Genomic DNA, 27,981 nt, shown 5'->3' on the forward strand with positions numbered 1-27,981 from the left:
GGGCTGCTGCCGCTCTTGCTACTACGTCTGCCGCTACCAACAGACTGAGTATAATTATTTTATAAAAAATAATTTAATGTCCTGTAAATTTTTTTTTCATTTTCAACTCTTTATTTTTTATTTTTTACAAAATGTACAAAGTCTATTTCATTTGCCACTCAGTTTTAAGCCTAATACCAGTCCCTGGCCCCCAGTGGTCACTGCAGGTACTGCAGGAAATACTGATATTTTTGTATATATTTTGTATATATATATGTATGTATTTCCAGCATGACGTTGGGAAATTTCACGCACTTCTTTCCCTCCTGTTCCAGGCTGGGAGTCAACTCAAACCAACTTAGTTGTTCTGGAGAACGTTCCGGATCACATGAATGAGGACATGTTGCTGATGCTGGTGGAGTACGTGTCGGGGTCCAAGGAAGACTCTTTTAGTCTGGAGATGATCAGAGATTCCGGCAGAGCGGTTGTTGTCTTCAACCAACCACAAGGTAAAAGAGTTCAGTCTTAGTCCCGCCTCCGGAGAGGCGATAAAATGAGGAAGGGAACATGTTTTGTTAGAGAAATCATCGCTAGGTTAAAGCCTCGGAGTACTTTGCAGACGGAGAAAAATTCATCACGGCCGGTCGAAGCAGCGAGAGGATGAAGAAGCACGGACTGACCGCTGGACCAATGGTGGCAGCGAGGAGCGTTCAAGTGGAGGGACTCCCGACTACGGTCAATTCAGGTACGACACCGTACAACTGCAGAACGGAGGACGTTATATTCAAAATACATGTGTATTTGTCTCAGAAAAGTTGTGATATACAGTACTTACTTTCTGTCTCAGATATGCTGGACCTGTACTTCAGCAACAACTGGGTTTCTCCAGACCATATTGACATGGTCCCCCATGAACAGATCGCCATCGTCTCCTTCAGCGACCCAAAAGGTTTTTCTAACTCTTAGCGAATTTCAATCATTTGTTTTGACAACACGCGGTCCTCGACTTACGACGGCGTTCCGCTCTTACGGAGCGGCATAACTCGATTTTCACAGCAAGTCGGAACTTACTGACCTACGCTAACGCAGTGGTAACGTCGTAATAAAATCACCAGGAGAGTCTTGCGCCTGTGATCATCGTTGTAAAGGGCAAAAAGTTTCCCAAAAAACAACACAAACGAAAAACGAAAATGAATGTGGCACGATTTAACGTAGCGTCTTCTGCGTATAGATATATCGCTAATCGCGAACTAGTTGCCGTGCGAAATTAATTTTAACGCCATATTGATGGAACAAGACTTTTTTTCAATAAATTTACAGGAGACGGTGATGTAAGTACGAAACGCTGTAGGTCGAGGACGTCGTAAACCGAGGACCCCTGTAGGTGATGTCACTACAGTGACATTTCCCCCCCCCCTTCGTGTTTCTGCAGTCGTTGAAAGCATCTGCATCAAGGAAGACTACATGATCAGATCCATCCCTGTCAAAATGTACCCGTACCACGAGTTCCTGGGCACCGCCTTTTACGGCAAGAACCGACCGACTTGGAAGATACCTGAAGCATTCACGGAGAACGTTCCCTACGCCGTCTGGGACTTCCTCCAGAAGAAAAATCTCTTTGACGTCATCGGCCATCAAATGCATTCCCACTACTGCGGCGTTGACTTTGAAAAACCCGCTGTCAAACTGCGCCCCCTGTCCAATTTAATGAGGCAGAAACTGACGGCCTCCGGCGTAGACACCTGGAGGAGTAAGGCCAAGGAGGCCTTCCAGACCCTCATGTCTCAGTACGCTGTCTTTGAATGCTCCATGAACGCCCTGGCGTGGAACGCTGCCGAGGAGGAGATTCGTCACACTGTCCGAGAAGAGGCCGCGATGACAATCGATGAAGCCAAAAAGAGGCTGACGGTCGCCTGCAAGGCCGACGATCTGAGGCAGATCCGGGCTGCCGTGGAGAGCATCGTCCTGAGAGCCATAGATCGGATTGACCGGGAAATAAACGGGACCTCGGACTTCGTCAAACTGTCTCCTGCGATGTTCTACGTTCTGAAGCAGTTGGGTCTACATGGAGCATCTCGGAACATTTCCTCCGAGATGAAACTCTCCTACAGTGACCAGTCTCAGAAACTGACAATTTCTGGTCTGCACCCCGAGGTCTGCAAAGTCAAGGCCTGGATCCTGGAGAGGAATGTGAAAATGAGTAGAAGGCAAATAGCCCTGCATCCGTGCCTTTTAGAATTCTTAAAGTCGGAGGACCCCATGGATATGTCACACGACCTGTTCACCTCCCAGGGGATCAGCGCCATCTACAGCATTGACAGCAAAGGGGTTCTCCTGATGGGCAGTTCTGACACCGCTCTGGCAGATGCCGAGGCTCAGCTGAACGCAGTTACGTTTGTCGAAACTGTGAACGTGGAAGACCAGCGACTACTGAATCATCAAACCTGGTCGGACCTGAAACAGAGGCTGTTGGACACCTACAACACCGCAAAGAGGAAAACGGTAGCCATCCAGGTGGATTCTGGGAAAAGAGCCAAAGTAACAGTTGTCGGTTTTGTCAATCCGGTCAAGGAGGTCAGTCGCAGTCTGACGGAGTTCCTCGTGAGCAACGCAAATGTTCAAGACACCATACGCGTCAGGTCTCGTGCCGTGATCCAGTTTATTGATAAGAAAAAAATGCACGAACTAATCCGCCTGGCCAAAGCCAACGACGTGTTTGTCAAGCTGGAACCAGAACGGTGCCGAGTCTTCTTCAAAGGGACGCGGACCCATGTCCAGAAGGCCAGACCCTGCTTTGAGCAACTGATCAACGGTCTTTGCACTGACAACTTCACCGTGGACAAGCCCGGAGCCAAGAAATATTTCCAGACTCAGGGAAGTTTGCTTCTCTTTCAAATGTTGCAAGACTCCAACTGCGCGGTCATGCTACGTCCCGACGATTGGGATGATCTGGAGGAAGAGGAAGAAACGTCTGAAGACGAGGGCGAGTCCGTTTACTGCACGGTGCAGACAGCACGTGGGCTACTGATCAAAGTCAGCAGAGGGGACATCTGCAGGATAAGTACCGACGCTGTGGTTAACGCAGCCAACGAGGAGCTGCAGCACATCGGTGGTCTCGCTTTGGCGCTGCTCAAGGCCGCGGGACCAAGACTGCAGACGATGAGCAATGACCACATTGTTAAGAATGGGCGCCTCCGTCCAGGAGATGCCGTCATTACGGGCGCCGCCGACCTTCCCTGTAAGTTTGTGATTCACGCCGTCGGCCCTCGTTTCTCCGACACCGACAAAACAACATCGGTTTCTCGTCTGAAGCTCGCCGTTCGAGAAAGTCTGAGACAAGCGGAGGTGGCCAAGTGCTCCACCGTCGCCCTCCCGGCCATCAGCTCTGGGGTGTTCGGCTTTCCTCTGGAACTCTGCGCTGAAGCTATTGCGAAGACGTTGCGCGAGTTCTGCGACAGTCCACATGGTCCCCGGTCACTGACTGAGATTCACCTGGTGGACAACGTCGGAAACACCGTCACAGTCCTGGCCAAAGCTGTCAACAAACAGTTCCTCGACCTTGGTCCTACACTGACACTGCCACCACAGGGGGGCAGAAGTAGCAGAGCAGCTAAAAGGTAAGCTATGAGAAAAGTGAAGACAGGAAGTAGAAAACGTCCTCTTTAGATCTGCCTGAAAAAATAATTCATATGTGTTAAACCCCAGGCCCGAGGGCCCGAATCTAGCCAATCACGTTACGGAAAATAATCGTATTAATAAGAACCTTTGTTATTATTATTATTGTTGTTGTTGTTGTTGTTGTTGTTGTTAATACCTGAGTTATGTCCTAGTAGGCGACCGCAGGGTAAAAAATCCACGAAAACCTTGAATCATGTTGTCGGAAGAGGTCGCGGAAAACCTGGACAGGAAGCAGCGAACCTGCTCGGCAACAAACCGTATCTCAGTTCGGAGACGCACCAGGGGGCAGGGTGAGATTCTCTCGCACTTTTTGTTCATTTCTCTACTTATTAAACCACGTTTTCACGTTGTGTAAATAAAACGTGTTAAAAAAAAGTTACATTTAAATTCCACATAGCAGTGATGTGGTGCCCCTCACTGTTTCCACGGGGTACCGCTCTGTCTGTGTCTGTTACATGTGTATTTCTGTGATTGGCTTCAGGCCCGGAAAAATGGAACAAACCCCCGAAGAGAATCTGAACATCGTTCTCTGCGTAGGAAACATTCAGGAGCAGACGGTGAGTAACCGGATCAGGAACAGTTGATCTGTTTGTTTAACCTGGCAGTCCGCTGTGATTGGCTGTCAAAGACTCCACATTCTTCATCCTATTTGATGATGTTCATCATTGTCTTAATGTTATACTCGGTGGTAAAAAATGACTATTTATATTTCCGAAATTATTTATTCCCTGGTGGCGCTTTGGCCCAGAGGCAATGTCTCTGTCATTGGTGTGGAACCCCAGGGTTCACCTCCTGGGCAAGTTCGAATCCCGGTTAGGGAGGTTGGTACCTTCCAGTGGACTCACCACCCGCAGGAAGGTTTGGTACGGTGCAATGTGATTTGGGTGGAGACTGCTGCCCCCGCGACCCGGAAACGGATAAGCGGATGAAAATGGATGGATGGATGGATGGATGGATTTATTCCCTGAAGCAGGCCCTCAAGCAAACTATGGCCCGGGGGCCGGATGTGGCCCGTGAACCTGTTGAAATTATATTTTAATAATAATAATAATTATTATTATACTTCTGCCTTTTCCCCTGCAATACCCCATTTCCCCAATAGGTTGCGTACAAAAGGCTAATAGCATTTTAGCATTAGCATGACTTTTACATCTCATTTTATCTTAGTTCACACCCACGCTCCATCTATCTGCACTTAGGACCCTAATGCGGCCTGCGATGTGGCCCGCGAGTCAGAAATTTGTCCACGCCTGACTTAAAGGGTTGATGGGTAAAAGGGGGAGGAGGCGGGTAGGGGTGGGGGTGTAGTCAATCTCCATCACCAGGAACACCAGTGGTCAGTTTAGACTGACCAACATACCTGGTCCACAACCCACATGCGTGTGAAGGAGCTGCGGTCCCAGTCTATTCAAATAGCGGCTAGCGGGCCACACGCAGCCCAGACACAAAATCCAAATGGCCACGTCTGTGGTCTGTTTGGTCTAGGTTTTCAGGTTGTACTCCTGTTTATGAGACTCCTGAAAATGTCTGACTGGCCCTGCCGTGGTCCACCGGCCTCCGTCCGTGAGCAGCGTGTCTGTCGCGATCGGATCAACGAGAGGCCGATCTGATCGTGTATTTCTACGTTTCAGACCGACGTCATCGTCAACACCATCTCTGAATGCATGGACCTGAGCAATGGGGCTGTTTCCAGAGGGATCCTGGAGGCAGCCGGGCCCGGGATACAGTTAGCCGTTCGGGCAGAAGCTAAAACAGCCAAGCTGCTGTCGGGTGATGTCATCACCACTGATGGCTTCAACCTCGCTTGTCGGAAGGTGTTCCACGTCGTCTGTCCCATTTGGAGCAGCTATGGAACGGCCGAACAGGTGAGTCTTAGGCGTGTACGGTATCGAAACGGTATCAAACCTCCTGATTGGTTAACCCCGTCTGTTTTTTGACCTCTCAGGTGTTGACGGCAATCGTCAGACGTTGCCTGGAACAGGCCGAGGGCTTCAAAATGGTGTCGCTGTCCTTCCCTGCCATCGGGACGGGAAACCTGGGTTTTCCCCGAGAGGTGGTGTCCAGAATCCTCCTGAAGGAGATCCACCTCTACAGTCGCAGAAGATCTCCACAATATCTGCGGGAGGTGGTGATCGTCATTCACCCCAGTGACCGCCAAACTGCGGATGTGAGTTTTGTAACGATCGTCGATCGTGAATCGTTGCGTTCTGATCGAGGGAGTTCAATACTGGCCTGTTAACGCACAACGTCGCCTCCTAGTGTTTCACCAGGGAGTTCAGAGGTCAAACTACGCAGGGTGGCGTGGGACACGAGACGCAGGAGTTAACCTCTTACTCACCAACACGACAAGACAAGATCCGATCACAGCCCCCTGCAGGTGACAAGCTGATACTGATTTTAGTAAAGTTTTATTTAGGTTTTTTTTTTTTTTTAATAATCCTTGTTATATGTGTGTGTGGGTCTGTGTGTCGTAGCCACCTTTAGCCAGGTTTCATCGCCGTCGCTAGGTGTGTACGAGATACAGATGGGCCGGCTCACCCTGAGAGTGTCAACAGGAGACATCACCAAGGAGACCAGCGACGTCATCGTCAACTCCTCGAATTCGGACTTTAACCTCAAAATAGGTGAACGTCATGTACGGACGGAGGAGCAAAGTTCGCGCCTGTCGCTCCACGCCCAAACTCTCTCTCTCTCTCTCTTTGTTAGCTGTTACTGTTGTTGTTGTTACGTTTTTGGTGAGAAATTGACGGAAACCTTGAAACATCTACTTGTTAGCCAACGTGGATATCGTTAATAATTTCATTATTAATTGGATTAACGATCACGTAATAATTTGCATTTTTAACAACATTGTTTTTTTCTGTCTTCAACCCTCAGGAGTTTCCAAAGCAATCCTAGAGGGCGCTGGAGTAAATGTGGAGCGGGAATGTTCCAGGATTGGTACGTTGTCTGGGATTAACACTATATTTACACTATATTAGAAAATATGTTGGGTCAACGATGGAGGGATGGATAGATGGATTAATGATTGAGGGATGGATGGATGGATGGATGATGGATGGATGAATGGATATATCAATAAATGGACGGATGGATGGATAGATGGATTGATGATGGATAGGTGATGGATGGATGAATGGCAGATGGATGAATAGATGAATGGCGGATGGATGAATCCATGGATGGATGAATGAATAGATGGATGGATGAATAGATAGATGAGTGGATGAATGGATGGATGGATGGATGGATGGATGGATGGATGAATGGATGGATGGATGGATGGATGATGGATGGTTGAATGGTTAGATCAATAAATGGACGGTTGGATGGATAGATGGATTGATGATGGATAGGTGATGGATGGATGAATGGCAGATGGATGAATAGATGAATGGCGGATGGATGAATCCATGGATGGATGAATGAATAGATGGATGGATGAATAGATGGATGGATGAATGGGTGGATGGATGGATGGAATGATGGATGTATGAATAGATGGATGGATGAATAGATAGATGAGTGGATGAATGGATGGATGGATGAATAGATGGATGGATCCATAGATGGATGGATGAATGGATAATGGATGGATGAATTGATGGATGGATGACGGATGGATGAATGGATGATGGATGGATGGATGGATGGATGGATGATGGATGGATGAATGGATATATCAATAAATGGACGGATGGATGGATAGATGGATTGATGATGGATAGATGATGGATGGATGAATGGCAGATGGATGAATAGATGAATGGCGGATGGATGAATCCATGGATGGATGAATGAATAGATGGATGGATGAATAGATGGATGGATACATAGATGGATGGATGAATGGATAATGGATGGATGAATTGATGGATAGATGGATTGATGATGGATAGATGGATTGATGATGGATAGATGGATTGATGATGGATAGATGGATGGATGGATGATAGATGGATGGATGGATGGAATGATGGATGGATGGATGAATAGAGGGATGGATGAATGGGTGGATGGATGGATGGAATGATGGATGGATGGATGGAATGATGGATGGATGGATGGATGGAATGATGGATGGATGGATGATAGATGAATGGATGATGGATGGATGAAGGATGGATGGATGGAATGATGGATGGATGGATGAATGGCAGATGGATGAATAGATAGATGAGGGGATGAATGGATGGATGGATGGATGGAATGATGGATGGATGGATGAATGAGAGATGGGTGGGTGGATGAATGGGTGGATGATGGATGGATGGATGATAGATGGATGGATGAATGAATGGATGAATTGATGGATGGATGAATGGATGGATGTATAAATGAATGGATGGATGAATCATTTAACGTCCCATCGTTACACTCCAAACGTCCGACCTACTTTACCGTGACGTTCTCCGTAGTGAATGCTCCCGGTTACCAGCCTCTGATGATGATCAGGACATCGTCCGGACTCCTGCCCAGCGGTTCTATCGTCCACATCGTCGGTCAGAAGGATCCCGACAACATCCGGGAGTTGGTTTTCGCAGTCCTCACTCTATGTGAGGAAGACAAGTGTCGCTCTGTGTCCTTCCCAGCTCTGGGGACAGGTCTGTCCGGACTGAACACATCAGAGCCTCATCATCATCTTCATCTTCTTCATCATCTTCATCTTCTCCGCCCCGTAAGGTCAAGGAGGAGCCAGTCCGTCAGCAGTGGCCGATGCCATGGTGAAGGCGGTGGAGGACTTTGTGAGGAAGAAGCAGCCGCACTCCGTGCAGAGCGTGAGCATCGTCGTCTTCCAGACCAGCATGCTGATGGAGTTCCACAGGAGCATCGAAAAGAGAGCGGGTGGACATATGAACAAGGGTGTCTTCACCAAGATCAAAGGTACGTTACACTTTTCCCAGGAATTTGAATTCCTCCGATGTCAGAGTCGACTTTCACGATGATAAACTTTCTCGTTGTAGACACCTTCACCTCCATTTTTACGCTGGGCGAGGAGCGGCCCAAATCCGAGAGTCCGGTTCTGCGTGGCCTGGAGTTTGAGCCGACGGTGTTTCAACTGTGTGCACAGAGCGAAAAGGTAAACGACATTTACTCGAATTTCCTTCATTTACTCGTTGATCATCAGTTCTTTACGGAATAACCAGAATTTCAGGTCTAAGTCCCGCCCCAAAATATTCTCATTGGCTGACATACACTATATTACCAAAAGTATTCGCTCACCCATTCAAATGATCAGAATCAGGTGTCCTAATCCCTTGGCCTGGCCACAGGTGTATAAAATCAAGCAAGTCGCCGACTTTCTGCACAGTCAATTGCTACAGAGCTACAAACTTCATGTGACCTTCAGATTAGCCCAAGTACAGTACGCAGAGAGCTTCATGGAATGGGTTTCCATGGCCGAGCAGCTGCAGCCAAGCCACACATCACCAAGTGCAATGCAAAGCGTCGGATGCAATGGTGTAAAGCACGCCGCCACTGGCCTCTAGAGCAGTGGAGACGCGTTCTCTGGAGTGATGAATCACGCTTTTCCATCTGGCAATCTGATGGACGAGTCTGGGTTTGGAGGTTGCCAGGAGAACGGTACAGTTCAGACTGCATTGTCCCGACTGTGAAATTTGGTGGAGGAGGAATTATGGTGTGGGGTTGTTTTTCAGGAGCTGGGCTTGGCCCCTTAGTTCCAGTGAAATGAACTTTGAATGCTTCAGGATACCAAAACATTTTGGACAATTCCATGCTCCCAACCTTGTGGGAACAGTTTGGAGCGGGCCCCTTCCTCTTCCAACATGACTGTGCACCAGTGCACAAAGCAAGGTCCATAAAGACATGGAAGAATGGTCAAAAATTCCTATAAACACTCTCCTCAACCTTGTGGACAGTCTTCCCAGAAGAGTTGAAGCTGTAATAGCTGAAAAAGGTGGAGCGACATCATATTGAACTCTGGGTTAGGAATGGGATGGCACTTCAGTTCATAGTATGAGTCAAGGCAGGTGAGCCAATACTTTTGGTCATATAGTGTATGTTGACCAACCCTTCCTGGACGGACGGATGGATGAATAGATGGATGGACGGATGAATGGATGGATGAGCGGATGGATGGATGAATAGATGGACAGAAGAATGGTTGGATGGATGAATAGATGGATGGATGGATGGATGAATGGATGGATGAATAGATGGATGAATGAATGGATAAATTGATGGATGGATGAATAGATGGATGGATGGATGGCTGGATGGATGATGGATGGATGGATGGATGGATAAATAGATGGATGGGTGGATGAATAGATGGATGGAAGGATGGTTGGTTGGATGGAAGATGGATGGATAGATGAATGGATGGATGAATAGATGGAGGGATGGATGAAAATAGATGGATGGATGGATGGATAAATGGATGGATGAATAGATGGATGGGTGGATGAATAGATGGATATATGGATGAATGGATTAATGGATGGATGGATAGATGAATAGATGGATGGGTGGATGAATAGATGAATGGATGGATGGATCAATAGATGGATTGGTTGACCAACCCTTCCTGGACCAACCACATGTGTCATTTTGGTACACGGGCCGCATGCAACCTTATTAGATATCAAGTGGGCCGGACCAGTGCAGTGGGCCGGACCAGTCCAGTGGGCCGGACCAGTGCAGTGGGCCGGACCAGTCCAGTGGGCCGGACCAGTGCAGTGAGGCGGACCAGTGCAGTGGGCCGGACCAGTCCAATCATAACATAACAAAGTCCATGTTTTCCCCCTTTGTTTTCATGCAAATAAGTACAAGTATATTCATTAAAATATTAAAATATAATATAATTAAAATATTAATTAATAATTAACAATTTTACAAAAAATATCCTGAACATGAATTGCTTGTATTTTTTTTTGTTTTTCTTTTTTCAAAATTCATCAAGCAGGTTGAACGACCTAGCGTGCCGTATGTTTGACACCCCTACGACAGAACAGGGGTGTCAAATGAAAAACTTTTTTTTTTCATTTTTTCATTTTTTTTTAAACAACTTCATTAAAAGGGATTGAACTAACAGCTCTACCTTTTTTTTTTTTTTTTTTTTTTTTTTTTTTTTTGGTTTTTTTTTTTACCCCCCGACCACTGCAGGATTTGAGTCTGGCTAAGAGAAGGATAGAAGACCTCATTTTGTCCGAGCAGGCAGAGAAAACCATCATCGACCCGTACATCGATCGCTTCACGCAGCAGGACGTGGACAAGCTCACGGCCATGCAGAGGGAACTGACCGTTAGCATCCGACTGGACCGGGGGCTCGAGGGACTTATGGAGCCCAAGATCCACCTGCGGGGTCTGACCAGGGATGTGTTCACAGCTGAATCCACAGTCAGGTCCGTCGCAGTCTTTGCTCCTCGCGCCTTTGCTCCTTTCATTGCCTTTGCTCCTTTAATCGGCTCCCGCCTTTGCTCCTTCGAACTGCTCAACCGCCCCTACCTCCGGCGTATGTTCAGCTGCACTTCCTCCGCTCTTGCTAGATTTGCCTTCCCTTCCACAAACATTTTCCCAGAACCTGTTATCCGATCCAGACCCGACCTGTCGAGGACATCGCCTTGCCTAAGCCCGGGTAACTCACCTGTGTCCCGATCTGGACCACGATCCCCGTCTGTTGTTTCCACATCCTTCCTCTGTTTACTTCCAGTAAAACCCGAGATCATCCTGACTTGTGTCCTTTCCGTACCCGTGACGAAGTTAGCCGAAGATGCTATCATGACATAGATAACTTCTAATCTTCTTTTTCTTCTTCTTCCTCTGTCGTCATTTCAGGGACATTATTCGAAAGGTGGAGAGGGAGGAGATCCTGAAAAACAAGGCTTTGTTGCTGACGGCGCTCGTAGAGTGGCAGTTTCAGGACCACAGTGGGACCATGGTGCCGTTCGACATCTACACCAACCTCACTCTAGAGGAGGCTCTGGAGAAAAAACAGGTTGTGACCGTCAACATCTTGCACAAACCTTTCAGAGTCAACGTGGTTCGGAGGAAAGCGGTGTCCGCCGACGGATGCACGGAGGTGGAGCTGCTGAGGAAGGAGCTCAAAGGTGGGTTCAAATAGATAGGTATGCCGACGATGTCACGCTACTACCCGTAGTTCCGTAGTCCGCCATCTTGTGCGGCAACAGAGCGTATAAATAGATATAACCAATCTGGGAATGGAGATTGCAAGATGACGTTTTTTGACATAAAGCGATCTGTTACCAAGGGAAGCTGACGGAGGATATTTCGACAGAAAGAAGGATGATACAGCTTTCGCGTATTAGGCGTGCTAATTTCAACCCAGATCTAAGCAAAAGGCATTACAAAGTCTGTTCTGAACACTTTATTTCGCGTAATTACATTTTACAGCGGTCCCTCGTTTATGGCGGTAGATCGGTTCCAGGGCCCTGCTGCGAGAACTGAATTTCCGCGAAGTAGTGACGCCATATTTATGCACGGTAAAATGATGACGAGGAAGATGATTGATTTTACGTCTCTCCAGAGGGTGGTGCCAGTTTTTGGGGCACCTCTTCCACGGTTTCTGGAGGTGTATTCGTAGTAGTAGTAGCAGGAACCGACTCTCTTTTTTTGCAAGGCTGCAGAAACATTGAGATTGGCAGTTGCTTCCGCTGCTTCTTTTTCCAGTCGAATAGTAGCTTGTATGCAGTCACGACGTCGTCGATTTTGTCACAAAATTGGACCGATTGCGTCTTTTGCCACACAACATGGCCGACGGCGCGATGCATCATGGGTAATAACGGTTATCGGGAAAACCATCTATACCCAGCAGATTTGGAGAATACCTCGTATTCACGTCAAAAAGCCAATATTAGGTGGATCGAAATTAAGTATTATTATTTTATTACTAATATTATTTTTTATATTATTATTTTTTATGTCATTTTTTTGTATTATTATTTTTTATATTATTTTTATATGATTATTCTTTTATATTATTGTTATTAATATTATTGGCCAATATTAGCATAATTATTTAACCGATAAGAATCGTTATCGTTTTTTTTTCTCCGATAATGAAAGCCCAATAACGCAATGCCTGGGTTTGGCCCAGATGATGGGACCTAAAAATAAATTTAAAAGTGAAAGTGAAAGTAAAAGTCCCAGCAGCCCTATTTGGTAGTTGTTTTTTAATCTGCCAAAAGTGTTAAAAGTAAACAGAGTCTGATTATAATAACCACGCCCCACGGCGTGTAGCTCCACCCACAGCCCCACTCCTACCTTACACCCTTAAGTGACTGCGTGAATTCTGTCGTCTCCGACCCAAACGCTACGCACAGCTGTTCATGTAGCACAGCGCTAAATTTTCCTCGGAATTTCTGTTTTGGAAAAGTTTGTAACGATACAAAAGTCATTGGTAAAAAAAATATTTCATACATTTCCATTTGTTTGTCACAGAGGACAATGCCGTCCCTGGCCACTGGGATGACATGAAGGGCAACTTGGTGAAGCTGTTCCCTCTAGCTCTGGGCTCCAAGGAATACGCCGGCGTGGAGAAGGAATTTAGAAAGACCGGACTCACGTCAACGATCGTCAGCGTACGTTCGTGTAAAAAAAAAACACTTGTCTCGTCTAAAGATCGTTTGTTTGTTTTGTTTCAACTTGACTGCAAATTGCAGATTGAGCGGGTCCAGAACGCGACGCTGTGGCAGAACTACCAGCTGATGAAGAGACATCTGGAACAGAAGAACAAGCACACCAACAACGAAATGCTGCTCTTCCACGGCACAAAAGCCAACGTCATCGATTTCATCAACAACCAGGGCTTCAACCGAAGCTACGCAGGACAACATGGTAACGCGGCCCTCGGTGCCCCCTGTGGACATAGCAATATTTAGATTAATAGTAGGGATGTCCGATGTTAACTTTTTTTAATATCGTCCAAACACGTAATTTCCGATTCCGATATCAACCGAGCCTAGTGGTTTAGGAAGTTAAGTGCCACGTGGTCACTAAGGTGATGGATCAAAGACATATTTCTCAATTATTTTTTGCCATGCCCCCACTAGTGGACAGAAGTTTTTATTTATCTGTACGAACCACTGTATGAGCACCAGCATTCTGCAAACAATTCTCTGATTATTAAAATAAAAAAAATTAATAGAATTAGCTGCAATGCTGCCATCTAGTGGCTTTCACTTTCATATACAGCCTTTTTTCTCCAAAACTAGTTTTAGGTCACACATCATTTGGCGAAAACCCAGGCGTTGCATTATTGGGTTTTTATTATTGGAAGAAAAACTGATAACCATTCCGATATAATATTACATAATTATGCTAAAATGGGGCAGTGGTGGCCTAGTGGAAAAGGAAGCGAACTTCGGTCCGGAAGGCCCCAGGTTCGAATCCACCAACTGCCAGGTTACCACTGAGATGCACTGACCATGGCTGCCCACTGTTCACTTTGGTGATGGGTTAAATGCAGAGGTTAAATTTCGTTGTGCATGCTGTGCTGTGCTGTGCTGTGCTGTGCTGTGTCACAATGACAAATAAAGATAAGTTTACGTTTAAGTTTAAGTTTAAGTGTAAGTTTAAGTTTAATAATATCGGTCCGATATTATCGAACATCCCATAGCATTAATATCTATTCTATATCTATATCTATCTATCTATCTATCTATTTGCCCCCGAGTGTAAACTTCTTTGTGTGATTGTTTGTCCTCTAGGTGCGATGTACGGCAAAGGCAGCTACTTTGCCGTGGACCCCACCTACTCGGAGAAATATGCCCAGATGGGCACCAATATGCACAGGTGCATGTACCTAGCCCGGGTCCTGGTTGGAGACTACACTGCAGGAAATAGTTCTTTGATCGCACCACCCTCGAAAGGCTCTGCCGTCGCAACGGATCTTTACGACAGCGTCACTGACAATTCTGCCGCTCCCAAAATATTTGTCGTCTTTAATGACATCCAGGCGTACCCAGAATACATTATCACATTCCAGTAATCGAACACCAGCATTTTTGTTTTAAGTAATTAAAAAAAACAGCAGTTAAATTAAAGGTTTTCTCCATGTTCTCTTTAGACAACATAATTAATCCTTACGTGGGAGTTAAATTTTAACAATTTAGTCACACTAGACCAGGGGCTGTCAAACTAATTTCCACCAGGGGGCCACATCAGCAATACAGTTCCCCTTGAAGGGCCGGTTATATATGGAAAACTGTATAGATCAGGGGTCTGCAACCCCCGGTTTGTGGACCAGTACCAGTCCAAAAGTCATTTGGTACCGGGCCGCAGTGGGACACAGTGGAACAATTTACTTAATTTTTACTAATTTACTTCATTCAAAAAAGTCATATCCATTTAAAGATAAAGATAATCTAATTTTAAATTAATAAGTCATTCAAACTCTGATACTATCAGAATCACAGTATAAAATATGTTATATTTTGAAAATTTAATGCTTAGTACCTTACTACTGGTCTGTACTAACAAAACGGCTTGGCGGGCTGCATTTGGCCCCCGGGCCTTGAGTTTGACACGTATGCACTAGACAATCAGAGGAATTTTTCAACATTTTTTTGATTCAGTCATTTATCTTGAGCAACCAACCAACTTCTCGGGACTTTCAAAATAATTAAAAAAAATATTTTGTTAAAGACAAAATGTGTCTTCTGTCTTTTTTTTTTTACCTCACCTTCAGGTTGATGAAACACATTCATATCTGAAAATAATCAGATAATAAATTAAAATAATAAATAAAATAATATCTAAAAAATGTGGAATAAATACTACAAAATTAGACAAAATATGGAATAAAAAAGCCTTGAAAAAATATATTATATATAATATTATATATATATTTATAATCTTAAAAAATGAGACGAAAGTCCACATCATAAATCGTTGACTACGTGACATAGTAAACAACGTGGAGGAACAGACTTTATTCCAGCTTCTTCCTGTCCTCCCTTGTTCCTTTACTCAAATTTTACATCACACACGAATTAAGTCGGTTCAACGGTTTGATTATCTGACGTTGCAGTGCACCTTTTGTCCAGGTGGCGCCGTTCGTGAGCTCTCCCGAAATCCCCGGATGTTATTGTAGCTAACCCTTTTAGCAGGAGTGCTAGCCGCTGCGAAGCCGCTCAGTCCTGACGCTACGGTCTGCCGCATCGGCTACTTTCGATTCTTTTTGACTCCCCGGCCCAAAACGTCCGGTTTTTAGCGTCAGTTAAACAACCTCTACTATTTACCATGATAGAAGTTAACTAAAGGAGTCGTAATTTTTTAGACCTTGTCGTGGAATTTTCTTCAACCGGTTTGGCGGGACTAGATCGGGTTAACAATACGACAAGCTAAAGCCTGAAGCGGCTAGCGCTGAGACAGAGGCCAGTTTGTTTTTTCAGGCAGCTAACACAGCTAGCTTAGCCAGCTACCGCGGCTGACATGGAAGACAAATCTTTCACTAAAGAATTAGACCAATGGGTCGAACAGCTAAACGAGTGCAAACAGCTATCGGAAAACCAAGTGAGGACACTCTGCGAGAAGGTAAGTTGACTTCACTTTCGTCATTTTTTTGTTTTTCTCTCTCTCCCGTTCTGTCTCGGCCTCATCACGGTGTGGCCTGGAGTTGCGAAAGCGGCTCCGTCTAAATGCTGGTAACGAGGCAAGGGCAAGGCAGTTGCCGTCGGTGCCTTTTCCGACCAGTCATCCCGACCATACGGTCGTTTGAAACTATCGACATTAACATGGGTAAAACAACCGACGCCTACTGTTTTGGTTTTCGTCGTATGTGAGACGTGAATTTTGCGAATGTTGTGAATAAATGTAGTCTAGTTCCTGCCGTGAAGTGACCGACAGGCCGTAAACCCCGCATCCTCGTTGTCAGCAAGTAGCTGGAGCCCATTTTATTACACGCCAATGGCGAAAATATGATACAAACACTGCGTGATTATTTAGCGATTCGGTGACTTTTTACAACGTTATCGTGGAAATGACAACCTAACACGAACACGGACCCTGGTTTGTACCACACCTTATCGTTAGCGATCGATAATTTCATACCAGTGAGCTGTCAAACATCCGTTTTATTCTTAGCTCTGACTCATTTTTCAACAAAAATATATTTGTTTTTTATAACGTCGAATGAAGCTTTTCATCTTTGCTTTTAAATGTCTTCGCCAGCTGTTGTGGGGGGGGCAGAGGGGGTATATTTCCGTGTGAGACGATCAAATGAAATTATACCACCCCTTCTATTCACGGTTTTTTTTCGCAATAAACAACGACGCGATTAAAAACCAATTGTAAAAGAAGAATATTTAGCTTAAAACGTGTTCACGGTGTTGACAATAATTCGATTAATACCGTAATATTATGTGCCCGGTGGTCAATACGTGGGGCGACAGCAGCAGTCACGTCAGACCAAAACAACAACGACGGTAATTGTTAACCTTCCTATTTCGCCAAGTGACAACCGTTAATACATTGCCAAAAACCTATAAAAAAAAATAAAAAAAATAGTCGATGTTATCATCCCTGTGTAGTTGTAAAGAAAACATTTCTTTATTTTAAAAATATGCAGTTTAAAGCTATCAACTTAAACTTGGAAAGAAATGTTTTGGAATATATAGGAAGGAAGTACATTCCTGTCCAACCAATGTCTCTCAACTGAATTTTAAAACCCACTTGCCACTGATTATCGTGTTTTCTTAACGTCAAGGTTATTGCCAGAAGACAATAAGACAAAAGTGTACGAAATAAAAAAGGTCATATTTCGACAAACCCAAAACATGTATGTATCCATAACACTTGACGCTGAAAACACATCATATTTAGGACTGTTTGTAAATGGCGGCCATGACGCTTTCCAGTAACATTACACAACGCCAACCAAAGGCCAAATTATTTTTTTAGGCACAATCAAAAATTTTTCTAGACAATACTGAGGGGGCACCACTGACACGCCCCCGTGTTTTACGACCAAGTCAAACAAGAAAGGCAACGAGTGCCTAGCTGTGCAGCCCTTAATAAAAAAGCCTCAAAGTTGTGAATCTTTGGGGCTTGATTACTCTTATAACAGGAAGACGACGTGCGTGTCGACTTGCGGCAAAACGTTGTCAGTCGGGTTGAAGTGTGAAAACCTTCACCACTAAGAGCGATACCGCAGTTAAACACTCAAACGTCCCACTTGTCAGAATTATGAATGTTTTTATGTGTTGAAAAAAATGTGGGCAGCCTTTTAACGTAAACAATTTTTTTTTCTACACAGGCTAAGGAGATTCTGACCAAGGAGTCCAACGTTCAGGAGGTAGGTGTCCTCGCTCTTCGTATCTTTTCTGTCATTTTCTACCAGGTCATGAAAATAACACCAGGAAAAACGCACAGAAAAAAAATTGGCCACCCCAAAAGACGGAAGCAACATGCTAGCATTGTAATTCAAGTCAACTTCGAAGTGTCCTAGCTAGAAAGATAAGCAAAATCTTTTTTTTTCCCAGAATGCCTTGTTTCAGTGCACCTATAAATACTACAAATACGACATTAAGCAAAATTATTACGATGTGGCGGGGAGGTTGACGCTAACGCTGCTCAGCCTGAGTTTCCCCACATGTTAGTTACAGATAAAAATCATATGTTAGCTATAAGTCTAACCTTTAAAAACGTCACTAATATCTGCAGGATGTTGTGTGTCTTTGTCGGACTCTGGTGGACGTGGCCTTATTTACCACAAATGCCTTCATGCATCCATTTAAAAAATGGAAATGAAACGCTACTGGGTCAGACCCAGACTGTGTTGTCCTTCAAGCTAACCTTTCAGCGCTCATTATCATCATCGCACACACGCCACATTTTCTAGTCCTGCACGTTTGGAAAAACGATGTAATTCAATAGTTGAAGCCATCCACGACCAGCTGACTTCATAACAACACGTTAATAATTGATTAGCTTATCCGCCCTACGACACGCCCACTAGCGTCTCCACCAAACCGTGACCCTCTGCCTCAGGTGAACAGATAGACGTTACTGGAGCTTCGGACCAACCGAGGTCGCGTTTCAATCAAATGTGTGCATATCAAATGATAGCATCAGGGCCGAATCGTAAATCGCCAATATATCGCAATATATTATATTGTTGAGCTGCGTGTCGTATCTCCAGATTCATGCTAACGCACGCCCGTCCGTTCAATAATAGAACCCTTTGTTCAAAGCCCTGCTCACAGCGGTCCTGTGTTCCCTTCAGGTGCGATGCCCAGTGACGGTGTGCGGCGACGTCCACGGTCAATTCCACGACTTGATGGAGCTGTTCAAGATCGGAGGGAAATCCCCCGACACCAACTACCTGTTCATGGGAGACTACGTCGACAGAGGCTACTACTCGGTGGAGACGGTCACACTGCTCGTCACATTAAAGGTAAACGGCGCCACCATGTGGTGGTTTCTGTGACACCGTGGTTTGTTATGAGATTTATCGGAAAAGAGAACATTTCAATCCTTTTAATTGAAATTGGTAATTTTTTTACATTTTCCCTGTTTGGGAAACTGATCGTTCAACTTTCCGAACTTCTGCAACTTCCGTCGTCCAGGTTCGTTTTCCGGAGCGGATTACCATCCTGCGAGGAAACCACGAGTCGCGGCAGATCACGCAGGTCTACGGCTTCTATGACGAGTGTCTGAGGAAGTACGGCAATGCCAATGTCTGGAAGTACTTCACAGACCTGTTCGACTACCTGCCACTAACCGCGCTGGTCGACGGACAGGTACGAGGGGAACGTGATAGGGACAGGTTGACGAAAGTTGGAATTCTTAGTCGGCGCTTGGCGTTCAGAATCAGCTGTTTCTCTCCTGTCTTTAACGTCCTCATGTCCATTCTAGATTTTCTGTCTCCACGGAGGTTTGTCTCCCTCCATAGACACTCTGGATCACATACGAGCATTGGACCGTCTCCAAGAAGTTCCACACGAGGTACCGAGCTGCGCTAAAGTCGATTTCCGATTTATTATTTTTTTTAAAAGACTGAAAGATAACGTTGTCACTCTTTTCTCATCAGGGCCCCATGTGCGACCTGCTGTGGTCAGATCCCGATGATCGCGGTGGGTGGGGGATCTCCCCCCGTGGTGCCGGCTACACCTTCGGACAGGATATCTCCGAAACGTTTAACCATGCCAACGGCCTCACTCTGGTGTCCCGTGCCCATCAGCTCGTCATGGAGGTGAATATTCCGACGCCAGACATTTTGGACCTTTTGTCCCCCAGTGAGGACAAAGCGACCAATCCCGTGTCACTGTTTGGTTTTCCGGATCGAAAGACTTTACGTTGCAGTTATTTTTTAAAAACATCCCACGTCGAAAGAATCCAAGAACGGACGTTGAATCCGGAAGCGCCGTTCATTTACAAGTGCCCTCTAGTGGCCATACTCGGTATGGCGCAAAGTATTGATTTCATAAGTTGCACGACATGCCAAAGTAGGTCAAGCGTTCGCTCTTCTGTGCGTGGACCGATCCTGTCGCGTGATGCTGTGCGCGGTCACGCTAAACTTCGTCTAAACTTACTTCTGATTTTACCTTTTTTTTTTTTTTTTTAGGGCTACAACTGGGGCCATGACAAGAACGTGGTGACCATTTTCAGTGCTCCAAACTACTGCTACCGCTGTGGAAACCAAGCAGCCATTATGGAACTGGATGACACTCTGAAATACTCTTTGTAAGTAAAGATTTTTGGGGGGGGGCGGAGTTCGGGTTTGTTGTAAAGGGTTCTGCGAGTTGGAGTTTTTAGACGTGGTTAGAAGTGGTCTTTTTTTTTTCTGAAATGTACGTAGTTTCACACTCAAACACACTTTGTACAGTGGGGTTAGCATGCTGCCTTTTTTTTTTTTCGATCACGTATAAGAAAAGTCATTAAAACAAGTATGTTTGTGTCTTTCTTGGGAAATAATTCCACCGATTACCACTAGAGGGAACCCAAGTACTCCCCTCTTTATTATCATTTTTATTTTTAGTAAACAAATGTTAAAACTTCCAGGTCAGGTCTTTTATTTTGAATTTCATTTGGTTTCTCGTGTCATTTCCTGTTTTTTACTTTCAACGTAAATTGTGCGTAAATGATTTTCATGTCAATCACTAACTCAACTCTTTTTTTTTCCCCACTCCCGCAGCCTTCAGTTTGACCCCGCCCCACGCCGCGGCGAGCCACACGTGACCAGACGCACTCCCGACTACTTCCTGTAAATGTCCAAAGCCACCCCCTGTCAATCATATACAAAGTCCTGCCCCTCCTCGTAATCCCTTCCTTTTGGATGAAAAGATATTACTTATGATGATGATGATGATGATGATACTGATACTGTACCAGGGAGAATAAAAACAAAAGATTGGCTGATGAGTTTGAGATTTTTAACAAAGAGAAACTTAAAAAAAAAAGTGCAGCCCTTCTACAGTCGTGTCTTCAATATGCTGTCGTTAATGCTGTGCTTCTGGGAGGAAAACAAACAAACAAACAAACAAAACTTTCAAACACACTGATCGTTTCCTCTTCTTTTTTTTTTTTTTTTGTTTATTATGTTTGAAAATGAGATAATAAAACTACCAACGTGGACCAAATGTGCCATATTCTGATCCTTTTACAACATTTTTTTTTTTTGTTTTTTTGTTTTTTTTAGACCAGCACTATAACCCTACCTACCTGAAATCACCTCCACTCATCACATCTCATGGCATATATACAGTGCTTTTTTTTTCTTTTTTTTCCCTGTTGCAAGATAATTTAAAACAAGGAGGAAAAGCGTAGAACATGAATTTTGCTTGACGTAGAACAGCTGTCACTTTTAGCTGTCCATGCCGCAGCCAGGTGTCATCTCAGCAAGTATATTACTGTAATTTGAATAAAGACAACAGACGTATGAAATAAAATGTCCTATTGACAAACTACTGGGCTGCGTCTGTTATGTTGTTTTTATTTTCTGTTTTTTTTGGGGGGGGGGGTTAGCCTTTTTGTGTCTGTATTTTGCAGACATTAACCAATAAAAAATATTTTCTTGTCAGAATAAACATACATTATCATCTGACATAAAGTTAAATATTTGTGTGTATATACAGTATATATATGTATAATTTTCTTTTCTTTTCTTGTAAAAGCTAACTGTAAATTGCCATGATCAGGAAGACGGTCCTTTTTGTGCTTGATATATGTTCTCAATATTTCCACGAGGTGGCGGTAGTGGCACTAAAACCGGGATGTACTAACAAGATGGAGGCCTGCTTGAGACGAAAAGAAGGCCTTATTAAATGGAAGTTATTGAAAAAAATAAATAAACCGATTGAAGTAGGCTACACGTTTGTATTTACGGGAAGGGTTTGTAGTCAGGTCAGAGTCCAAGTGGTATTTAGGTTAGCATAAATATTAATTTGTTAATTGTTTTATTGAACCACATAACAACATAAGAAACTGTTCTATCAAAGTACGAGGCAATTAAAATGTATAGGCATATAAAACAACACAACACCTATAAAGAAAAATATTTATATACAATTTTGTGTGTGTTTCTTTTCCATTAGTTTCAAATATTTGGTATACTGTAGTTTCTAACAAGTAACTGTATTTACCATATTATGCAATTAACGTTTTCCGACATTAAAATTAACAATAAATGACGGTAATAACAGACGGTCGTCAATTTTGAAAAGTGAAAATTAACTCACACATGGATTCACTTTAAATGTAATAAAGTATTAATTTAACTACCTAATTAACTATTGAAATATTTTTTAAAGAAAACATACACTGGATCTGTGTTTGAAGAAAAATAATCCAAAACATAACATCTACTGCTAAAATAAAATTTAAAAAATTGAAGGACCGGAAGTAGGAACTAGTGACCCGGAAGCGCTAAAACAAGTCGTTTCCCAAGCTTCCCCCACAGGAACATTTTCGTTCAGACTGCTAAATAACAGGTTCGTTTTTAAACAAATATATTTTCTAACGTTATGCGTCACATTCAGTAGTATTGAATACATTATTAAGACTTTATACACATATAACCGTTTGAAGTTGCTGTGCTAATTACGTTAGAGAACTAGCCCTTCAAGCTAAAAACAAAGAGCACGGTAAACGTACACACACGAAATGACATGGACACAATTCTATATTGCGAAAACAATTCGTTTTTATATTTAAAACAGGGTCTTCAACGTGACATAGTGATGAATTGCAATAAATATAATCGTTTTTATTAGTGCGGTATTGTTAAATGAAAGTTTAACAATATTAACCTAGCCCTACTGGTTATAAAATATTGTGCAAAAAAGGACAAAAATTAAGTACTGACTGAAATATATATTTTTAATGTAAAAAAATAAAGTGGTGCCATTTTTAACAAAAACATCAACTCTTTATCATTTTAAGGATGGGATGAGATGAGGAGAACTTAGCAGTGCAGCCGTTCCTTACCATCCGTCCATGGAGGATGTAGTTCTGCACTACCAGCCTCGATCAGCAGGAGGCCTTAATTCTCTTTTAGAGAGGACGGAGAAGCTCCTGAAGCCCTTTCCCTGTCGGACTCCTCCGGTCTTCACACCCTGGTACCCCTCCGTCGCCACAGACCGCCGGCTGCCTATCAGACCAGCCAGACCAGCTCCCATCATCATCAGCACCTCAGATGATCCTCCTGTCTCTGTCAACAAGGAGTGCAGTACCACTATAGTACCAGCATCCTCACCGAGTCAACTAAAAAAAACAGAAAATACGTACAAATTCGCAGGTAAAGGACACCATAAAGATCTAGATTCGGATAATCCAGGGTGTCCTTTTATGAAAACACAAAGAAGAGAAGCCCCCAGCCGTGTCGTACATTCCCCGAACCACCACGAACCAGAGACGCGAGTCGTCAGACTGTCGCCTAAGAAAACGACACACAGAAACAAGGAGCGCGACGGTGTCACGGCCAAACGCTCCTGGAGTTTGTTCACGCGGAGTTCACGCGGAGTTGCTCTTCACGCCTTCACGTCACATTCCCAACAATTCCGTAACGTCGTGTCGGTCCACAGACTCAACCTCCGCCAGAGAGCGAAATGGATCATCGGCGAACGCAACTGTGGAGCTGGTCGGGACATCGAACAGGTCAGAATCAAAACATCGAAAAAACACTCCGACTTAAACGTTAGCTTCTGTCGGTAATACTGCAACGACGTGATTTTCTTGACATTCTAATATTAACTAAATACTAAATACATTTTAGATTTTTTTTGGAAAATAATCATTAGTAAAATATATTAAATACAACATATATATGTGTCGGTTCCAGTACTTGTACATCAAACAACAGGGTGCTATTTCCTCTTCTCTCCACCAGGTGTGGCGGACTCTGAGCCGGTCTGCCCACAGCGGACAGCTTCCAACATGCAACGCCAACATCCAAAGGGATCGGGCGGAGATCTGGGTGTTCTGCGACGTTCTCTGCTCCGAGCAGGTCGGACATTTTCTGAAAGACGAGCTGCAGCTTTCTGGGAATATTGTCCTGTCGGTTCCCAGGAAAGGAAACGTCTTCAGCGTTTAGAAGAACGTAAATAGTTTTAAAAGGACAACTCAGGTTTTAAAATACACGTTTACAGCTTTGACGAAATTATTTGAATTATGAGTTTTTTATCTGTGTTAAGTCGAACAAAACGATGGATTTGTGAATTGTTCTTTTCTGGTGTTGACTCTGCTGTGACCGAAGTCTGAATTAACAAATTATTTATTATCAGAGTTTTTAATTTCTTAATTAAAGGCCTATTTTTTTTAAAAAAAGGAACGTGAAAAATGCAAAATGTCATTCAAAAATTATAGACATTGTTACAATGTTTTTTAATTGCAAATCCATTTAAATTATGTTTTTAAAATCCAAGTATCAGAAGACGGATACATCGCAAAAAATTTTGTTTCATTGTTCATGTGACATCAAGGATTGTATGCAGTACCACGGTACTCCACACACACATTTTCTTTCTTAAATTTATTTTTATTTATTTATTTTTTTGGTGACAAATGCACTGATATTGTACAAAGGTTGACTTATCAATGAAAGACCAAGAAATTGTATAAGTATAACTGGCTGTTGTCAACGTCCTTTTTTTTACACAATAAATAAAGATGTTAATGTATGAACACAATGGTGTTGGTTTGTACCAGAGGAGCAGCTGTCACATGACACACACACACACACACTGATTGTTGGATCAATGAGGACAGTGTGAATCTATTACACCCCCATCTCCACACGCTGGCTCTTATCCCTGTCTTGGCGAGTCTAGGTTACAGGACGTGACGTCAGGTCCACGCCTCCCTCCCTGCCCAGCTGTTCCGTCTGCGATAATAAAGTCCACATTCGTGTGGGATTTAGCACGATTTTAATATTATAATTTAAAAAAAGGTACCGTGTACATCTATTGCGATATTCGGGTACATTATTTTGTCACTCCGGATAGCGTACACGTTCGGTTAGCGACTCATGTTCGTCGACGTTTTATTTTGAAAGTGCGCCTATTTGGTTGGATTACATTAAAAACGCGTCCAAATGGATGTAATGTTTCTAAATTTAACCTCGCGGGAAAATTCTAGTTGAAAATATGCGTCAAATCTTACACAAATTAGACAATTCTTCTTAAACGCGACCGTTTAAATATAATTTAGACTGACAGTTCACACCGGAAGTGCGTTGAAATAATGTCGCCGTCTTGACGCACTGTAAACTGCTCTGCTAACATTTGGAACAGACGTCTGAGATACGAGAGGGCGCATCTGGCGAAAGTGCGAGATACGTTCGCGGAGTAACTAGGTTTAAGACGGAAAGTTGACGTCGTTAGTGTTCAGTCGTCACACATGGCGTCCGCCGTTTGCGCTGTTGGAGGTCCTTCGTGGTGAAAACTGGAATAAGGTGAGCCGCCGTAGCCACTGACAGAAGTTAGCAGGCTCGGCTAGCGCTGGCACGCTTTGTCGTTTCCCGTTTCCTGGAGGGGGTCGCTGTCTCCGTGTTTTTTTTTTGTTTTTTTTTTAATGTTCTAAAATAGGAATTAGCATTTTTCCTAAAATATTTTTTAAATGTTTAAATTCACTAGTTGTAACGTCTAAAACCCTTTGTGTATGTCTATTTTTTTTTTTTTAGTTTTCTTGCGTATTTAAACTCCGTCGGTTCTGTTTGTTGACTTCACTTTAATTATTGACATTAGAATAGCAAAGAAACGTGCTTTTTTGTCAACAATTTGACTATTTATCTTACTAATTATTTACTTAACTCGTTTAAAAGTGAATTATTTAACGTCATTTTTCTTTTGACATACGAAATCCAAAAGCTGAAGAAAATATAATGAATTGACAGACATGAAAAAAAAAACCCAAAACAACTATTTTTTTTAAAATTCCCAACTTGTTTCCACTGTGATCTTTAGGACATTTTCCACATTTTTGTTCAACCTAAAAAAAAAAAATATTTTTTAAATGAATAATAAATATTAACGACCACATTTACAGCAGTAATCATATGCTAACGTTTTTGACGTGGATATTCGTGAACAACTAGCTTCACGTTCGTGATTCCGGCAACATGTCAGACATTTAAAAAAATTCACGCTTTGCGTCCCTGACCTTTGCTGACCTTTTCTGCGCACCCTGACATAGTATGAGAATATATCCCATGATCACTTTCATTTTTAGTAGCGCCGCGAAATATACTTTTGACTCTAACTCTCACGTTTTTTTGATCTCACCCTGCCCTTAAAGTACACACTACTTTGAATACGCTGTACTCCGTAGTCATATACAGCTCTCGCTTCCCGGGCCGTCGGTGCTGAACTCGAAGGAGCGGTCATCGTTAAAATCATTTGCTCAGATGCACCATTAACGGAGATGAGAAGCTGTAGCGGCGCACAAATAAATCTCGAGTTAATAATTCAAGAGCCGGCAGTCTATCGCGGAAAACATTTGATCTCTTCCAGATCTGATATCTCAGATGATCAGACAACCCTCGACAGGTTCTTATCTCATTTATACTTTCACTATAAGATCATGGCCTGCGTTGTTAACTAGGAGATCTCCCTAAAATTAGTGTTTTTATTTAGTTTTGTTCGTATTCATCCATTGTCGATCGCGTCGAAGGTGTAAAAAAGTTACCGGAACTTTGATCCCACGCAACTCTCTTCACCAACTTACCAGTAAAACCTCAGTCATATTCTTGAACGTCGCAGGAAACCATCAAGAGTTCACGTCTGAGAACACGACTTATCGTTATCTACCTAGCGCCGCAGCTGCCTTTTAACTGCGTCTGAGTCAGTGCAGCCGGTTAAACGTGACCTCTGGTATACGTTCATGCCTTCCTGCTTTTACGGAGTATTTCGGCCACATGAGAGAAGCCACTAATTGTTACCACGAAAACGTTTACAGCAACCGTGCGAAACGTCAAATTAAAAAACCCTTCAGATCTTCATCTACGTTTTTTTTATTTTTAGTGCAGCATAAAGTGCTTTCGGCACCACTGCGTCTCTGGGTGCCTTCCTGGGAGGGGGGGGGCCCGAAATAAAAACTGTGGTGCAAAGCAGCATTGACGCAGGAAATCTTTTTTTGACACTGATGTTGTTTATTTGCGGTCTCTGTGCTACACTGCGTGTTAAAAAAAGGATGTTGGATTTTGAGTCTCGGTCGTTTTTTTTGTCGAACGCGCACCTGCTGATGCTGCGTTGGGTGCCCGTTTGTCCCAGTTTCTACGTTATATTTATAAGCCGTTGTCCTTTTCCTGTGGACCAGAGTAGAACTGTTTCCTAACGCGTCCCTGAGAGTGAACCTTCTTGGTCAAAACGAGGAGTGTATCGGCAGGAATCCGGCGATACGATACGTATCACGATACGGGGGGGAAACGACACGATATATTGTGATATAAAGAGTTTTTAGCTTTTAGCCTAAATTACTTACAGACGGAAGATTAACGATCAAGCTTGTGGTTCCTCAGGGATTCGAACCCGGGTTACTAAAATTGACAATACCATGGACCGGTATATCCGTCCGGTATCTAGTACCGCACTATTGTTGAAGGATCGTTAAATTATCAAAATTAAACGTCTTTCGGACTTTCTTCTGTTAGTATCGGAGTCTGATGACCTTTGACCTTTTGTTTTGAAACATTGACAAATGATATATATTTTTTGGAATGAAGTAAATCAGTAAAACTGTAAAAGTAAATTTTTTTCACTGCGTCCTACCTCGGACCGCTACCAAATGACCTACGGACCATCACCGGTTCCCGCACCGGGGGTTGGGAACCCCTAGCTCTAGACATCAAAAAAACCTAAATTTTGCATCAAAACGTTTTCCTCCGTGTCCCCTCTCCACCCCCCCAAC

The 27,981-nt window shown here is 43.6% G+C and overlaps 4 protein-coding genes across 5 annotated transcripts in view; all 4 read left to right on the top strand.

The window, feature by feature from the left end:
- Positions 1–341, top strand: part of LOC103398061 (poly [ADP-ribose] polymerase 14-like) — a 1,430-nt gene extending 1,089 nt beyond the window's left edge. The window contains exon 5 of the mRNA XM_008336550.3: positions 315–341. Within this exon, the coding sequence (XP_008334772.1) occupies positions 315–341 (27 nt within the window). The remainder of the gene's footprint in view (positions 1–314) is intronic.
- On the top strand, positions 7–15,288 carry LOC103398005 (poly [ADP-ribose] polymerase 14-like). Of its 2 annotated transcripts, none has more exons than XM_017043258.2 (20): positions 7–48; positions 315–488; positions 599–724; positions 827–928; positions 1,412–3,596; positions 3,810–3,947; positions 4,139–4,214; positions 5,289–5,522; positions 5,603–5,824; positions 5,917–6,034; positions 6,132–6,281; positions 6,535–6,597; positions 8,076–8,261; positions 8,341–8,541; positions 8,622–8,737; positions 10,783–11,021; positions 11,455–11,726; positions 13,078–13,217; positions 13,299–13,473; positions 14,346–15,288. In XM_017043258.2, the coding sequence occupies exons 2-20, from the start codon at positions 368–370 to the stop codon at positions 14,624–14,626; spliced, it is 5,145 nt and encodes a 1,714-aa protein (XP_016898747.1). In that variant the 5' UTR covers positions 7–48; positions 315–367; the 3' UTR covers positions 14,627–15,288. The 2 variants fall into 2 exon arrangements, with proteins under 2 accessions (XP_016898747.1, XP_008334699.1); XM_008336477.3 differs by having other exon boundaries at positions 3,813–3,947.
- Positions 15,289–15,728: 440 nt separating this feature from the next.
- On the top strand, positions 15,729–21,545 carry LOC103398006 (serine/threonine-protein phosphatase 2A catalytic subunit beta isoform). The gene is made up of 8 exons (XM_008336480.3): positions 15,729–16,173; positions 17,894–17,932; positions 18,863–19,033; positions 19,206–19,379; positions 19,495–19,584; positions 19,670–19,831; positions 20,204–20,322; positions 20,774–21,545. The coding sequence occupies exons 1-8, from the start codon at positions 16,072–16,074 to the stop codon at positions 20,844–20,846; spliced, it is 930 nt and encodes a 309-aa protein (XP_008334702.1). The 5' UTR covers positions 15,729–16,071; the 3' UTR covers positions 20,847–21,545.
- A 927-nt stretch (positions 21,546–22,472) lies between these two features.
- On the top strand, positions 22,473–24,777 carry shld3 (shieldin complex subunit 3). The gene is made up of 3 exons (XM_008336481.3): positions 22,473–22,568; positions 23,020–23,733; positions 23,966–24,777. Exons 2-3 carry the CDS (start codon positions 23,074–23,076, stop codon positions 24,167–24,169), a joined length of 864 nt encoding a protein of 287 aa, XP_008334703.1. The 5' UTR covers positions 22,473–22,568; positions 23,020–23,073; the 3' UTR covers positions 24,170–24,777.
- The last annotated feature ends 3,204 nt before the right edge of the window (positions 24,778–27,981 follow it).

Source organism: Cynoglossus semilaevis, chromosome Z, assembly GCF_000523025.1.
Source record: "Cynoglossus semilaevis isolate Cse_v1.0 chromosome Z, Cse_v1.0, whole genome shotgun sequence".
NCBI lineage: Eukaryota > Metazoa > Chordata > Actinopteri > Pleuronectiformes > Cynoglossidae > Cynoglossus > Cynoglossus semilaevis.

Bases quoted from the DNA above. Each gene is read 5' to 3' on its own strand.
- LOC103398006 (XM_008336480.3), top strand. From the start codon at position 16,072: ATGGAAGACAAATCTTTCACTAAAGAATTAGACCAATGGGTCGAACAG. The intron at 16,174-17,893 runs GTAAGTTGACTT...TTTTCTACACAG, and splicing joins TGAGGACACTCTGCGAGAAG to GCTAAGGAGATTCTGACCAA. The intron at 19,034-19,205 runs GTAAACGGCGCC...TCCGTCGTCCAG, and splicing joins CACTGCTCGTCACATTAAAG to GTTCGTTTTCCGGAGCGGAT.
- LOC103398005 (XM_017043258.2), top strand. From the start codon at position 368: ATGAATGAGGACATGTTGCTGATGCTGGTGGAGTACGTGTCGGGGTCC. The intron at 4,215-5,288 runs GTGAGTAACCGG...TCTACGTTTCAG, and splicing joins GAAACATTCAGGAGCAGACG to ACCGACGTCATCGTCAACAC. The intron at 8,542-8,621 runs GTACGTTACACT...TTCTCGTTGTAG, and splicing joins TGTCTTCACCAAGATCAAAG to ACACCTTCACCTCCATTTTT.
- shld3 (XM_008336481.3), top strand. From the start codon at position 23,074: ATGGAGGATGTAGTTCTGCACTACCAGCCTCGATCAGCAGGAGGCCTT. The intron at 23,734-23,965 runs GTCAGAATCAAA...TCTCTCCACCAG, and splicing joins CTGGTCGGGACATCGAACAG to GTGTGGCGGACTCTGAGCCG.